The sequence below is a fragment of the Xenia sp. Carnegie-2017 genome, unplaced genomic scaffold (genome assembly GCF_021976095.1).
Source record: "Xenia sp. Carnegie-2017 unplaced genomic scaffold, XeniaSp_v1 HiC_scaffold_21, whole genome shotgun sequence".
In the NCBI taxonomy this organism is placed as follows: domain Eukaryota; kingdom Metazoa; phylum Cnidaria; class Anthozoa; order Malacalcyonacea; family Xeniidae; genus Xenia; species Xenia sp. Carnegie-2017.
The window spans coordinates 5,711,136-5,727,787 of NW_025813484.1; the positions used below are offsets into that span (position 1 = coordinate 5,711,136).

The 16,652-nt window shown below is 30.6% G+C and overlaps 1 protein-coding gene across 1 annotated transcript in view; it reads left to right on the forward strand.

Moving 5' to 3' along the window:
• Positions 1-11,598, forward strand: part of LOC124443986 (endothelin-converting enzyme homolog) — a 45,453-nt gene extending 33,855 nt beyond the window's left edge. The window contains exons 12-19 of the mRNA XM_046994547.1: positions 3,391-3,449; positions 5,473-5,524; positions 5,838-5,905; positions 6,978-7,102; positions 8,429-8,494; positions 9,159-9,254; positions 9,953-10,029; positions 11,271-11,598. Coding sequence (XP_046850503.1) covers positions 3,391-3,449; positions 5,473-5,524; positions 5,838-5,905; positions 6,978-7,102; positions 8,429-8,494; positions 9,159-9,254; positions 9,953-10,029; positions 11,271-11,355 — 628 coding nt within the window. The 3' untranslated portion in view covers positions 11,356-11,598. The remainder of the gene's footprint in view (positions 1-3,390; positions 3,450-5,472; positions 5,525-5,837; positions 5,906-6,977; positions 7,103-8,428; positions 8,495-9,158; positions 9,255-9,952; positions 10,030-11,270) is intronic.
• Positions 11,599-16,652: the final 5,054 nt, after the last annotated feature.

A 16,652-nucleotide genomic window follows, 5' to 3' on the forward strand; every position in this document is an offset into this window, starting at 1 on the left:
ATAAATAGACTACACCAGATCTCAGAAGTTTGGGAATTTTGTCCTTAAAGGGGAAGAAAGAAGAGATACGTTGAGAAGGGCGGAAAACAAATTTAATGGATATATGTGAGAAGGCTGCAGCACAAAGGTTATTGATTTGTGTGCGAATTTGAAGGGAGTGTATGCCGGTGAAAGGAAGACAAAAATAGATGGGCATTTTGTGAGCAGTCAAGACAGGTGGTTTAGGGGCAAATGTGTTGTTAAGGAAGCGACGTGTGATTTGGTCAATTATACGTGAAGGAAAACCGGGTTTTTTTTTACTTTTTCATAAATTTTCTTTTTTTTACTTTTTCATTCCTCCGATCACGTCCCTCTCTTTCTTGACTACCTGAACCGACAACACCCTAACATCACATTCACATCTGAAGTCGAACAAAACAGAAAGCTCTCATTTCTTGACATTGATATCTCTCGTACTAATGGAAAATTCACCACTTCCGCCTACAGCAAACCTACTTTCACTGGCCTCTTCACCAACTTCCACAGCTTCATCCCACTTACTTACAAACTTTCATTAGTCTCCTGCTTACTTCACCGCATCTTCAATCTTTGCTCTACTTACGAAAATTTTCATACACAACTCGAATTTACCAGAAAGTCACTCACCAAAAACGGTTTTCCTTCACGTATAATTGACCAAATCACACGTCGCTTCCTTAATAACACCTTTGCCCCTAAACCACCTGTCTTGACTGCTCACAAAATGCCCATCTATTTCAGTTTTCCTTTCACCGGCATACACTCCCTTCAAATTCGCACACAAATCAATAACCTTTGTGCTGCAGCCTTCCCACATATATCCATTAAATTTGTTTTCCGTCCTTCTCAACGTATCTCTTCTTTCTTCCCCTTTAAGGACAAAATTCCCAAACCTCTGAGATCTGGTGTAGTCTATTTATTCAAGTGTCCAAGCTGCAACGCTTCGTATGTGGGTCAAACCACACGTCATCTACACACCAGATTTTCGGAGCACTTGGGAATATCCCCTCTTACTGGCAACCAAGTTTCCCACCCTGCATCATCAAGCATTCTTGCTCACATTAACGCAACTGGACACACCCCCAACTTAGACGACTTTAAAATAATCTCCTCTTCCAACGATACTTATGAACTCTCCATCCGTGAAAGCCTTCTAATCAATAAACACAAGCCTTCACTTAATGTGCAAGGAAACTCCATTCCACTTAACCTCTTTTAATTTCTCTTCATTTTACTTCCAAACTTCCTTATCATGTATCCATTCGACACCGCTTCCTTTAGTAGTAATTTAACACCTTTTTGTAAATATAATACCTTGTCTTAACGTCCTATTTATTATTTGTCTGAAGATGTCTTGAGTAAAGACGAAACGTCACAATAAATTTAAATTTTGCAATTTGTTTTTTTTTTGGTCTTTTTCTATGGCTCTAATCAGAACTTTATGTTGGGCATTAATTTTTATCACACGTATTCGATTTCCGCTCGGCAAGTCTCTCGCTATAATTTATTCACTTTGTGTAACTTACTTACTCAACTATTTGAAACATATGTCTAAATTAATAAGAAACCTATTTTACATCAGTCACTGTCAAACTCCCCCATGAGATCTAAAAATTGTTAGAAGGTGAAAAATGTCAGTTAAATAACAGGGAGGCAAAAACTTATTAAGTCAACCTTGACAAAAGCAGTACGTTTTGGTACCTGTATTGATGATCAACAACAGCTTGGAGAACAATAGAGTAGAATCCTTTTTGATTGTAATAATCTTGTGCAGAATTTAAAGGTTCTACAATTTGAATATGAGTGCCATCAATTGTTCCAACGCATTGAGGGAAGCCCTATGTCGTTAGAAAGGCATCAATGATACTTTGCAGTCTATCGCCCGTTGGCCATTTGATAACAAGACGCAGTAACACGTCAACAATAGCTTGGCAAACCTCGTTCACGATTTCACAGGCTGTACTTTTTCCTATACTAAAACGCCAAGCTAAAGAACGCAAATCTTCATTGGTAGCCAAGTGCCAAAAACAAATTCCTACTCTTTTTGGCACAGGGATAGCCTTTCTGAAATTTGTATCTTCTTGCAAAAGAGTGTCATTGATCTTGTCGCAAATGAAATCGAATGTTCCCTTAGACATACGAAAACTTTCTAGCCACAACCCATCATTTTTCCACATATCGATAGTTTTTTCCCAGAACAAACCGGTGCCTTTGCTTTCATCCACCCATAAACGTCTTTCACTCGTTAATTTATTTCCTAGAGCGCCAATAAACCAAAAATAAAACTGGCCATCCCTTCTTTTACTTCGCTGCTTTCTCAGTTTCAAAAAATATTTCTTTCTTCTTTCACGACGCATTCGCATCTTTTTGTGGTATTTGGATGTAATATTGAAAATGGTTACGATCACTCCGCCATATTTGGATTGCAATAATATAAATATTACTCTTTGTTGTCAAGAAAACTAGCTCGGCTTACGTGTAGCGCCAGTTAAGTGTGAACGCTCACAAAATTGAGCTTAGCATTCACAAGATCGATCTCAGATCGATCTTAAAGTGAGCTAAGTGTGAACAGGCCATATATCAACCAAAAGTTTCCTTGAATTTAAAGAATGTTTACCACAACGACACATTTTGCAAAATGAAGTCACAAGTTGTGTATATCTAACTTCATACATTACAAAAATTTCAATATCCTAGACATTTAAAGAGATAAACATAAACTTATTTAAAAAATGCTCTGTCCGTTTCAAAGTTCTTTTCAATAAAAATATAATTCACATAGTAAAGTTTTCGAGATGCATGCACTTTAACGTAATTGGAGACAAATTGTACGGGCCACACCGTTTCTACACGTATTTGTATGTTTTGTACTCAATAAACAGATTATTTTTTAAATAGATACGATCCTATCAAAACAGTAAACCGACAGACAAAAATATTTGATTAACATCAAACAAACTCCATACACCAATTGTGGTTTCTTAAAAAAATCATACACACATCCAATCAATCAATTTAAATGTGACTTAGAGCACTATTTGTTGCTTGGTTTCTTATACAATATAGATGAAAGATAGATGAAAATAGATGAAAAGCATTGGTCTCTTATAATTTCATTGAGGATATATAGAGAGATAAATAGATAATTTGTTGCTATCTCTATTAAAAATCAATGCTAAATCACTAACGAGAATAATGTGCCTCAAGTACATATTGTAGCACACTATACCTGATCTATTATTCCGACTAGAGAAATTGATAATTAGCCATATTTAACTTGGATAAGTAAAATACAATATAAAGAGCATTAAATTTTTATAGAGAATTGTTGTTTTCTAATAAAAAGATCAATTTTTCTTTATTCTATATCAGGTTTCCATCACCTCCGACTGCAGTGAACGCCTATTATTATCCTTTAAAGAACAAGATGTGTAAGTATATTAAAATAAACGTCAATCTTTTCAATTTTTCATTTCATAAAACTATATTGCGAAACTGTGTGTAAAAGAAATCTTCCACTTCCTCTAACATGTTTCCGGATAAACATTTCGAAGTTTATGCATAATGAACTGACAATGTTCTGAAATGTATGTTTATTATCGGCAGTGTGACTAGACTTGGTAATGTTTATCACAAATTTTGCTCTGGTGAGCTCAGACAGCCCCTCTAATTAAGTAACTGCAATAATAGGAAGCATTCTGCACGGATTAATGGAATTTTTTATAATTAATATTTATGTGTGGCAACACTAATGATTGGTGATTATTCTTTAAAATATTGTTGATAATAACTTTAATGCTATGTTTTACAAGCAGGAACTCTTTCATGTGACCATTATCTCGAAAAGTTCACAGTCGAGACTTTTATACCCTTCTTAATTCCAAAAAGTTTAATGGTGTTATGTTGTTGACATTTTCTTCGTTCTCTGTACACATAAAGTACCTCAACTTCATTCTCTGATAGTTGACTCTTTTTCAATAAAATGAAAGAAAGCTGCAAATATTTAGATTAATTGTTCGAATATACATTAAATGCGTAGAAAAAGTAAAGAGAAGCTATAACAAGTATTGCCTGTATGTTGAACATAAAGCAACTTAAACTCAACCAGATATGTTTATTGACAGCTAAACTGATCCTCGTTCACAAATTTTGTGCAAACAGTAACTATTGATGCAAACTGACGCAGATCAAAAAGCTTTTTTTGCGCCTCAAGTTTAAAACAAGCATTTCTTTTATTTATGATTCCCAATGACGGAAATTTATTAGCCAATTTGCTTCAAAACTTTGTCTACTATACGAATATAAGATTTGATCCCATTCACATGTTTTCACTTAACGTCAAATTGACATCTAATGAAAGGACTTGAAACTTTCTTTGTAATACGATGATTCATTTGATAGTTAAAACCTGATCTTCCCTGTTGGGATTTTTTGTATTGCTTATGCAACACAAATGCGACACTTTCATGGAAAATATCTTCCTTGTAAGTATCCCTCAAAAGCGCGGTGGCCCTTTTTACTGTCCATGATGCCCTCACCTTGATCCGACCCTAGTGATAGGAGAGAAATGCTATTTCAATAGTTATTAAGAACGGATTATGCACAATTAAAACACAGTTTTGAATGAATTAATAACTATTCTGGTCAAAAAATAAGTTTTTATATTTTCAAACATATGGAAGAAAAAACTATAATTATACCCTATTTTATCTATTCATAATTTCCAAGCAATGGACATTGTTTTTATCGAAAAAACGAGAGATTACATTTCACGTACTTTCCTTCAACATACACTAATTGCCGTGTTTTACGCTTTTTACTGCCGAAATTATTCGTAGATTTCTGTACATTTACCAAATTCTTCACTCTGGACAACATGTTTATCTTAATTGAAACTTTGTAGAACAATGCATTGTAGTGCAGTGCAAATTAAAAAATTTAAAATACTAGAGTTTCTTTTAGAGAAAAAAACTTTACGAAGTGTTTCGCCTTTTTCCAATTCTATCGTTGTTAATTATGTGTAGCATTATATTTCTTATTATAAATAATAAATCAAAACAAATATTAAATTTAGCTGTGCTCATTTAAATTCTTATATTATCACATAATGTTGTTTTATTATAACTTGGTTGTAGAGAAAAAATGGTGCATTGTGGGTAAACATTTCTATTTTGTGATTATTGATCTGTATTTATGATAGTTATTAAGATCCGTTGGATACGTTTATATAATATATTTCATTTATTGATGACTTTAATATACGTTACAGAAATATTACAAACTCGTCCCTCCCTCCCCCCTTTAAACTTTTGAAAACTATGACTTCTCTGTTAGATCTCTATTGTATTTGTTATTTGCAGTTTTTAAGTAAACTCTTCGTATTCCAAGCTCTTTCTAAAAGCTTCCTCTTTCGTCCACCACTCAAGTTAGAAATTTCCTTTTACCTCGTTTTAGATATTCTCGCTGGAATTTTAGAAAAGCCTTTTTACGAACCTGATCATTTGAAGTAAGACATTTTAAAATCGTAGAAATTTGTCTTTAAATACGATGAGCCTGCTTGCGCGTATTTTTTTGCATTCAAAATGGATTTGAATATTGAGATATAAAATGGGAATAAGTGGTTACAGGGTGAAATAAAAAATAATAGGAAGGGCCTGGAGTATTTTTACAAACGAGCAATTTCAGTACGATAAACAAAGATGAACGAAGAATTCAATTCGTAACATATTTTCAACACTGTTTTTGAGGGGCTTTCAAGTATTTCGTCTTGCAATTTCATTTTTACCGATGACCATTGAATTCTCCTCACTTTATATTAGGGCGTTGAATTATGGTAGTATTGGCATGGTCGTCGGTCATGAAATGACGCATGGATTTGACTTTAAAGGTAATTGCTTTTTACTTCGGTGTTGTTTTGGTAATATGCTTCGCATACTAATCATTTGGTAAAGATATAGAGTAAATGAACCTTCTTAGTAGCACGTAGTAAAATTGGTCGTTTCTAGATGGCGAGTTATAAATTAAGTTATCAATGTATAATGTATTACTTATTATTTGTTATTGTCGGGCTCAGTTTTGAGCTTCATTTTCTTACCTCAGTACATTTCTTCAATTGTTTTTGATTATTAATCATTTATAATCTTAAGATAATTTTATTGTGTAATTTCACATATGAATTATTTTTCACATGTGAAAAATTCACATATGAAGAATTAAATGTTATATGTGAAACTGACTTTTTATATGTGAAATTAGCATTTTATGTGTGAAAGTGTAATTTCACATATGAATTGTTTTTCACATATGTAAAATTCGAATGTGAAGAACTAGATGTTAAATGTGACATTTAAGTTCCACATATGAAAATTTAATTTCACATGTGAAATGTTTTCTTTCATATATAAAAATGTCTATTTCATATATGAAATGCGTTTTCTTATATGAAATCAAATGTGAAAGTTTTGTTAGGGCAGCCTGTACATATTAGTTTAAATCAGGGGTCTCCAAACTACGGCCCGCGGGCCAGATGCGGCCCGTTGGGCTTCTCAATCCGGCCCGCAGAGGCACTTCAGAAAAAAAATATTATTAAACAAAATAAATTTTGTGCAGAAAGTTCACGTTATGTCGCAAGCTAACTAGCAAGAGTGGCTTACGTCAATTTTTCTCCCAACTTCCTACTTCCGTTTCAAGCACATTGCGAAATTTAAAAAGCTGAAGGATAATGTGGAAATATTTTATATTCTTTGGCCCTCAACATGCTGGATAAAAGTTCATGTGGCCCTCTGGCTGTAAAGTTTGGAGACCCCTGGTTTAAATAATTAGCTCATTATTGGTATTGTAGTTATAAAGTCGTGCATTATCGCTCAAAAGGTTGCATGATTTAAGTGCTCGATGTTTAAAGTTATTAATTGTTTGCAAAACCTCTTTAACATTAAAATTTGAAACTTTCATTTTATCAGGACGTCTTTATGATGAAAAAGGAAATCTTAAGCCATGGATGACGACAAAGGCAAAACATAATTTCTTAACTAAAGCAATATGCCTGCTAAAAGAGTACAACAATACGTATGTCTACGGTAGAAAGGTTTGTGTTTATTGTTTTTGTATAATCCCTTATCTAACTCCGCAATCCTACAATGAAAACAAGATGTATGAAACTGTTGATATCTGAAAGTGAAAAATAAATGATGCAACGTTGGTAAACATTTTGTAATTATTTATTTGTAAAGAGAGGTCTTGACAAATTTTTGGTGATTGGTCCGAAGCCATGTTGAATCCCAGCACAAACGCAAATTAAATCGTTGTTGATACTATTGCTATTTTATTCTCTCATGTTTTAAAGAACTAACAACTTTGCTTTTAATTACATAACAAATAAAAGATGTTTAATGTGCACACATTTAAGAGAACTCGAGAGTAGATCAATGTAAGCCTGAAACCAAAGGTCGAGGGTATTACTTGCTTGGGAGTTCTTACAAACGTCTACGAGGTTTGCATAAGCCAGTACTAACGCGACAAACATTTTTTATTTCTTTTATTAAATAACATTATTATATTGCTAGCGTCACTTCTGGCAAAATGGTTTACTTTGATTGCCTGAGAAAGATTTTTGCAGCTCCATTATATTCCCGTAATCGACCACGGTCCAGAACGCGTAATTTTATTGTCAAATGTAAACAAACTTCGTAATGCAAACAGCAAAACGCAAAATAAGCGAAACAAAATACTATTTACTAATGTGAGTCAAAGGAAAAAATCTCGGAAAACAGTTTAACTATCCAGGCGATACAATTTGAAAGGATTTGTTTTTTACTGACTAAAAATATAAAAGTGAGGGGCAACCCGTAACAAACAGCAAAGATGAGAAGGAAAACAAGCTTCGCCTCAAATCAAATAATGCCATATAATAGAGATTTTACTAACTTCGCTTTCTAGATCTTTACTGAGAAATAACTAGCCTCTGTCTATTTGTGCAAATATTGCCTTACTGGCTTGGTCGGTACAAAAAGACCTCCCTCCGATATTTCTCCGTAAAGACCTAGAGCTCGGCTATTAAAAGATTAATTATGCAAAACATACAAATATAGTGCGAATGTTTTAATATTCTTCTATATAAAGTTTATTCATGATTGATTAGCAAATTCTCTTTGATTGATTGATCGATTTGATTGGTTGAGCTCAGACCATTTTGCAACGGCTATTGCTAACACAGCTAGTAACCAATCAGTGCACGTGTTTTATTGTGTTTATTTAATATTTATTTATAACGCATTTAACATTGTGTAAAGAAATAAATTTAATGATACATATGTAATCGTCGGAAAATCGCTGAATGCTTAATTTTTACATACCCATACTCTTATATTTTCGCTCATTTACAAACAAGATTACATCATGTATTTTTTTATAGTTAAATGGACTGTTGACACTCTCTGAAAATATTGCCGACAATGGTGGACTCAAGTATGCCTATCGCGTAAGAGAAATAATTTGATAGCATATACACAGTGGCGTAGCCAGCTCACAAATTTGGTCCTGCTATGTTAATTATTCTGTGTTCACTCACTGTTGAAACAATGCATTTCGAAAAAAATGAATAATGTTACTATTCTAAAATTTCCATAAATAGACCGAAAGTTGCGGGCTGGCTACGCTGCTGCATATACCACACAGCACACTGTCATATCAATGCAATTCAGAGAAAAATTTTGTTTTATGTTGGTTAGAGTCTGTAGCCTGCAGAAAGTTGAAAAAACTTTAGCGAGACAATATGATATTCCTGATGATGTCTTCTTAATATATTTTTCTTTAAATCAGCTGTTTAAGCGTTCGTATCATGTAATGTCTTGCAGTTGAGACTTTCATGTTGTTATTACTTTAAAAAGAAGCCCGAAAGTTAAAGCTTGGCAATAAACTTTTGTTAAATCTGTTGTTTTACTAGGCTTATGCAAAGTTAACTAGACTTTGCTCATAAAAAAGCATTGAAGTATGTTTAGGTTAAAGATTACAGAGTTTCTGCCCACTGCAAACGAAAATAATTTGGATTATCGCTAAGATAGGACATCGTATTTCTCAATGAAATGTGAAATTTTTACTTTTCTATTTATATGCTTGTTAATGCCTTATCTTCTTTTCACCAGGCGTACATGAAGTGGCGTAAAACAAACGGAGAGGAGGCAAAATTACCAGGATTAAATTTTAATAATGAACAACTTTTCTTCATTGCTTTTGCTCAGGTAAAATTGCACAAAAGTATACGCAATTGTTGCCAGTGAGGTTCCAGGCGGGAAACGGATTCTCAATATAAATATTATAGCCCAAACTATAATTTTGAACATATTCCTATCTCAGCATTTTCCAATCGTTCACGTGTAATCTAATGAAAGGAGAAATTTTAATAGATTTTTATTGCGTTGTTTTTCAATGTTTCGTTTCATTTTCTCGACATGATGAACCTTTTATTTGTTTTTGCTAGTTTCGTTTAGTAATGTTATTTGTTAAATGGGATGTAATAGTTATTTATTGGTCTTTTGATAACTTGTTGCTTTTGTTTATTGTTCTCAGCCTTAATTTGATGTAGCTTTTCATCTATTTTATTGGTATGTTTCTTTGGCATAATACTGTGTTCCATAATAAGCCATGTTTTTCCATCACTTTTTGTATTTTATTAAACATAGATCACGCTTTTGTATATATTAATGGATGGCCGTACAAGTAAATGCTATTGTGTTGAATTGTGATATGTGCTGCTCGCCCTTTTACCTCATTTCTTCTATCTCCTTTAATGTAGATTTCTTTACTCTTTATTAATGACCATTATCATCAATGATTGGATAAAAATTTTACTACTAAAATTTGCAGGTTGCAAACATGCCTTTGCACAATGCTCTATCTTATTTCACTTTAACTTTGACTCTGACTGTCTTGTTTTTAGACTTGGTGTACAAAATATCGTAACAAAGTGATTGACTATAATTTGAAACACGATCCACACTCTTTAGATCCAGCAAGGTAAAAGCGCTATGTATAAGATAGTGTTTTTAATTTATGAATACAGTGTTCACATAGAAAAGAAATTGTTTAATATTTATAGAATGTTAGGAAAGCAGAAAGTTTGTTTTTGAGAAAAAATTTAGAAATAACAAATACAAAATATCTTTTGACAATCAGTTATTTCTTTTTAATTTGTTATTTAGCCTATATCAGATCGAAATTTTAAATCTTTCTAACAAAAATTTTACTTTCTTTCTACAATTTCATTGCAAAACTTTTCAATTTGTTGCATTTTTGCATAGACAGAACATCTTTTAAACTTTTATTACTTTCCATGATGTCTTTTCAATGTTTCGGATAATTGCAACAATTTAATTATCTAAGCATTCAGTAGCACAATATAGTAAAAAATCAATAAAGATCATAATAAAAAAGTGCTCAATAGATAGCTGCAGTATCTGAGTTATACTTCCTATACTATTGAAATATCTTCTTCCAATCTAAACAGTTTGTGTATATGTATTCAGTGCCAATATAAATTAATTAAGAAATAAAAGTGTTTATTTTGTTTGGGAGAGTGCAAACCGAGGAGAACTTTCGTAGAATTAGAGAGCATGTCATTGCAAGCCCTAGACCGACAGTCAAACTCAGCTCAAGAGTTGTTAAAAAAATCTTCTAGGCTTTCATAAGCCAGGGCAAATACAAAAAACGTCTTTAATACCTTTTCTAAAATAGCAATAATGTAAAACCGACAAATTTAAAGCAAGCGTCTTAATTTTTTTCTGCAAGATGTATTCATGACTGATTAGCAAATTCTTTTTGATAGATGGATTATTTAATTTTTTTTTACCTCAGATTGGTTTCCACGGGCCAATCCAAACTCTGATTTAGATCAATAAGTGCTTGCATATCATTTTTTTTGGATAAATAATAAAAAAGATGCACCTAACTCTGACATTTGCAAAATGCAATACTAGTGTGGCGTACATGATTCATCGTTTAAACTGTTTTAGTGAATAAAAAATTTTGATTGAAAGAATTTCTCGACATTCTGTGGTTGTCGGAAGTACAGAAACGCAGAAAACTTTTTTCAATAAATTTTACATTAAATTATATTATATTGCATTGCATTTTTTGTTATATTATTTCATAATATCATGCTTCGTTTTTCATGTTATTGTATATTATATTCTAATGTATTATATGGTATAATATAATGGATTAAATCATGATATATTCTTGTTTCAATATATTCTTAGGGTGCGTGTGCCGTTATCAAATTTTCCACAGTTCAGCAAAGCTTTCAACTGTAAAGCACCAAAACACACCTGCGTTCTTTGGTAATATGTCACCGAAATTATGTTTCATATTTTTAAATCTTCTAGTTTTGAACTTTAAAAACAGGCAATAGTTTTAAAAACTTTTTACACATATCTAATTTAGTATTCATAATTTTTACTTAATCCAAGCACTTCTCCTAAAGACGAACGCTATTTACAATTATTAAAAAAATCACGATTGTATATTTAGCCATATGTGTTACAAAAACCTATACTAATACTTAAATTGCGTTTACAATACCCAGAAGTTGACTGCGTTTACATTGATCCGCTTAAATTCCACTAATGTTTTGTTGGAGTTTACACATAACGTCTCTTGCTGTCAAAATTCGTTAGTTGTTTGCAGTCTACTTGGAGTTTATTGGTTGTTTGTGAAAGATAGTGCCATTTTGTATTGGCATATTGCTATATGTTTCTAGCTATATGTCATAAGAAAATGATCTGTACAAATTACAGAGGAATCAGTCATTAAAAGCATTCCATAATACAAAGTGATCAGTTTTGACTATGAGCCACAATATGGGACGAAGTAATGAGAACTGGTATCTAAAGTGTAGCGAAATATATATATATGTTGTTCACCGGCTGTGAGGTCCGTACAGAAGAATGTTTTCACGAGGTCTCAAAAGCTGCCCAAGGTGGAAATTTATTTTCTATTTTTATTATGAATAAATTTGCATAGTGAAATGGCCAATGCAACATGATGTTGAGACTAAATTTAGATTGTTTTTTGCAAACTTACAAGCTTCAATTTGTTTTGATACTAAACTTCACTCTTGCTATGATAACTTTTATCAGAAAACACTTTGCTTTCTTGTTGAATAATTTACATCGCGTCCAAATCATATTTAAAAAGGGTGAAGGGAAAAGGAAAATACTTTTTGATTCGACAAATGAGTGTGTAAAGGACAATGAAAAAAATTTAAAGTAATTTATAAGGAAGGAATATCACGTGCTAGCCAACAAAATGTATTTTTAAACAAAGAAATGAAAAATTCACATTTAAATTTAATAAACCAATTATATTAGATGATCTTTTTTTAAACTCCATGTGGTTATTTTTTAGATTGATTTTTTATACAAACCAATTGTAAAATTTCGACATCCTTTTATGATGACTATTTGTGGACCATCACAATGTGAAAAAAAATATTTTATTAAAGAATTATTAAAATTTAATGATGAAATCTTTGATCCTTTTACAAAACTTTTTGACAAAATAAAATCTACTATTAATGAAGAAAAAAAATGCAGCCCTGCAAAATTAAAAATTTATCAATTATAAATTGCATATACCCTCTGTAACTGACATAAAACAAAAATTAGGGAAACAAACATTAACAATATTGGATGATTTGAAGATTAATGCAACGGACAATAAATACAACACAAAATGATTGGACGAAATTGCTAGACAAGGCTGTCATCATGAGGAGTTTTCTATCATATTCATTTGTCAAAATTTAAATCACGGAAAAAAAGTAAAGAACAGCTAGAACGAATAGTAAATACATTATTGTATTCAAAAATGTATAAGATGATAAACATCTAAAATCATTACTGTTTAATAAAGAATTATTAAAAAAATTTATGGAATGGTTAATAAATCATGTGAATGAGAATAATCATGGTTATATTGTTTTTAGCAATCATTTAAAAAGTATATGGCGAGATATGGCGAGAGATAGAGATATGGCGAGATATGGCGAGATATGGCGAGAGATATGGCGAGATATGGCGAGAGATAGAGATGTGTGGCGTGGAAAAATTCATGGACCGGTCAACCCCCCTGGCGGGGATTAATACTGGCCGGTATATAAATGTTGTTTGTTTGTTTGTTTGTTTGTTTGTTTGTTTGTTAAAAAGTAAATATAATGTAAGAATTAGAAAAGACATTTTTCCCAATGAATTGAAAACATAAATGATGTAAATATTTAATTTTATTTCTTAAATATACTTTTTATTAAATAAATACAATTCTTTTCTTTACGAATTAATGACTTATATAAATTGAGGGTAAATTTTTAAATTTGGTATAACACTTCTAACAAAAACAAGAAAATGCTAGCAACTTTTTTTAATGTAACAATCACATTCCATTTTTCAATGTTAGTGAGAATTTGATTAGTTTAAAAGCATAGTAAATAAAATAGAAAAAAAATTGTAGAGGTACCATTTATTAATGAAAAAAATGAAGAGATATACCTTGATGAAATTTTGTCATGAAAGTTTGGAAGCACTTTCTTGATAATTCATTGATTCCTGAACATCTAATCAATGGTGTTATACAAGTTACTGAAATTTGTATTTCATATAAAGAAGGTTTTGAGAAGAAGAAGAAAGAAAAAAAGTAAAATTTTGATGAAAACATCTTACTTAAAAGAAATGATTTTCACTTTTTTAAATGTAACAATTCCATTTCAGTTTTTCAATGTTTAGTGTGAATTTGATGTGTTTAAAGACATAGTAAACAAAATAGGAAAAGAAACTTTAGAAGTAACATTCTTTAATGAAAAGGACAAAGAGATATACATTAGTGAAAATTTTATCATGAAAGTTTGGAACCACTTTCTTAACTATTCATTTTTTCTGAAGTTCTATTCAAGAAAGAGTTATGAGTTTCTGACTTCGTGTTTCATATAAAGACTTTGAAGAAGAAAAAGAAAAAGAAAAGAGATGTCAGTGATAGTAAAACCTTACTTGCAAACATATGAAAAAGCAAATTTTACTGTGAATCTGAACGTATTTTTGAATATGAAAGACATGGTTGATCCTAAATTCAATGAATATACATACGATGAACTTGAATTTTTTCATTATGAAAAATATAATTAATTATATACTAATAAAGAATTTTTTAAAGAATTTTGGAAGTTATGTGTTACCTATGAATACATAACCAAAAATATTGATGAATATCCTGATAGAAAGTTTGCATATTATAGATAATTTATTACTTAAATATTTTTTTATAATAACATATTTGAGTATTTTTATTCTCATTCTTACATTTTCGTTCACAAACTTTTTTAATGCTTGGTAAAAAGATTTTAGATAAACTTAACAATTTTTTATCACTTTCTAAAGTCAATTTATTATTACTTACATTCAGAATGCTCATTTTTAAACATTTTTGTAAAACAAAAAAACGAAGGCAAAACACCACAAGTAGCTATATTAATATTATGATGACTTTCATAACAAAGTATTTCAAAATTTACTTCTTTATCATTTGCAAATTTTTTCCATCATTTATTTTTTATCGTAATGTTCTAAAATTACACTTCTAAATAAAATTTTTTATGATATGGATTTATTTCTTCATGTAAAATTATTTTGTCATTTAAAATATTTTTTAAATAAAAATCAAATTGTTTAATGTATTTTTATTTTTAACTAATTTTATTTTATTTTGTACTCTATTTTTTGTTTTGAAAATTCAACTAATTTGACAATTGCTTTTAAAACCTCTTTATGTATAATATTTTATTTCTCATCATTATCATCGTCATCATTACTATCATCAGTATCAAATTATTTTTCATTATCATTCAATTCGTCAAAGTTATTTTGAAAATCACAATATTCCCCCTTATATTTTTTCTTTAATTAAATTTTTTTATCTTTATTAATTTCTTCCATATTTTCTTCAATATTATCTTAATTTGCAATATCATATTTTCCTTTTTCATTTTCACTTTCTTTAAATAATACATCATCCATAATAGAAAATTACGGTTTATTACTGGATCAACGTATATAATTTGTTTTTGTAAGTGAAAATCAAGATCATTTACTTTTCTATTTTTTCCTTTTAATTTTTTTATTTAATTTTAATTTATATGATATTTTTGCTCTTTTCATGTTGAATACACAACAATAATGAAAAAATTAAAATCAATATACAAAATATATTTGTATTTTTTATTCATAATTCATTTGATTTCTAAATTCTCCAAAAAATATAAGCATATGTAATTGCTTTTTTTTAAATTAATATTAAATCTAAAATCACTCGTATTTTGATGTGATAAAACTTTGGTAAAACTATCTTGATGAGGAGATAAATCAAATGCAATAAATTTATTTTCAGCCTTAAATCGGTGAAAATCAAAATTCATTTTTTCATTTTTTTATTTAAAAATTTGTTTAAATTCAAATATGCTTCTTTTCATTCATAAGACTCGTGGGTTACAGCATGACTGGTACGTGCTCAACAATAAGTGAAACTTAATAATTTATATAAGCTACAATTTTTTGATATATACAATTAAATCTTGCTGCATCTTAAAAAATTATAAAACTCTTGATAGTAGACCACCTAAAAATACATCATAACAGTGAAATGCTTTGGATCCAGTGGGAAGGGTTTTTGTAACAACTTTCCTATTCATTACAAAATAAGGACACTCTGTATTTTCTTGTATCAGTTTTTTATGTATTTCCACACTCAGATGATCATTTGGCTTAAATATTCTAGTATTAATTTTCAAATTACTAAGAGAGATATTGTAATTTTGAGGATTATCAGCAGTTAAACCAATCAAATAATATTGTTTTTTTAAAGCAAACATGTTTTGGCATACTTTATGCCATCTTCAGTGCAAAGTGAATAAACATAGGAAGTTTACATTATATATTATATTTATAAAGCAAAAATATCGATTAGTTATGAATAATTTACAGTTGAATAAGGTCTTATAAAATGTTTGTGTTGGGTTTTATCAAAGGAGAAAAATACAGAGAAAATAAATAATACCTGATTAGGTAGTAATAGCTATTTACAGGTCAAAGATAGTGTTAATATGTTGTATTTGTTTGTTGAGGTTAGATTTACACTTCTTGATACAAAGGGCTTCTTTGAGTTTAAGAGCAAAAGGAGTGTGAGTGGTGTCTAAAGTGTGGAAACAGGATTGCGTGTAATTGTTTTCTCAGTGTGGCGACGAGAGTAAGTGTCTGAATATGTGTGAGTTTTTGTCCGTGGCTGTGTGTTCTTTAATCTGTGTCAAAAGATGGTGGGTGGTCTCCCCAATGTAACTTGAATTGCATCCAGCACAAGAAAATTCATAAACCACGTTGGATTTTAAAACAATGGGAATAAGTTGTTTGAAGCTAAAGTGATTTTTGATTTTGAAAGATGAAATAACTAGTCTGATGTCTAAGTCTGTGCAGTAGCGTTTTATTAGTTTGTGTAATTTTCGTTCTGTGATTTGTAAAATGTAGCCAATGTAGGGTAGTTTGAAGAAGTAAGTCTCGAGTTGGGTAGGTGTGGGTTCTTTTCTGGTGTTTATTTTGTTTGTG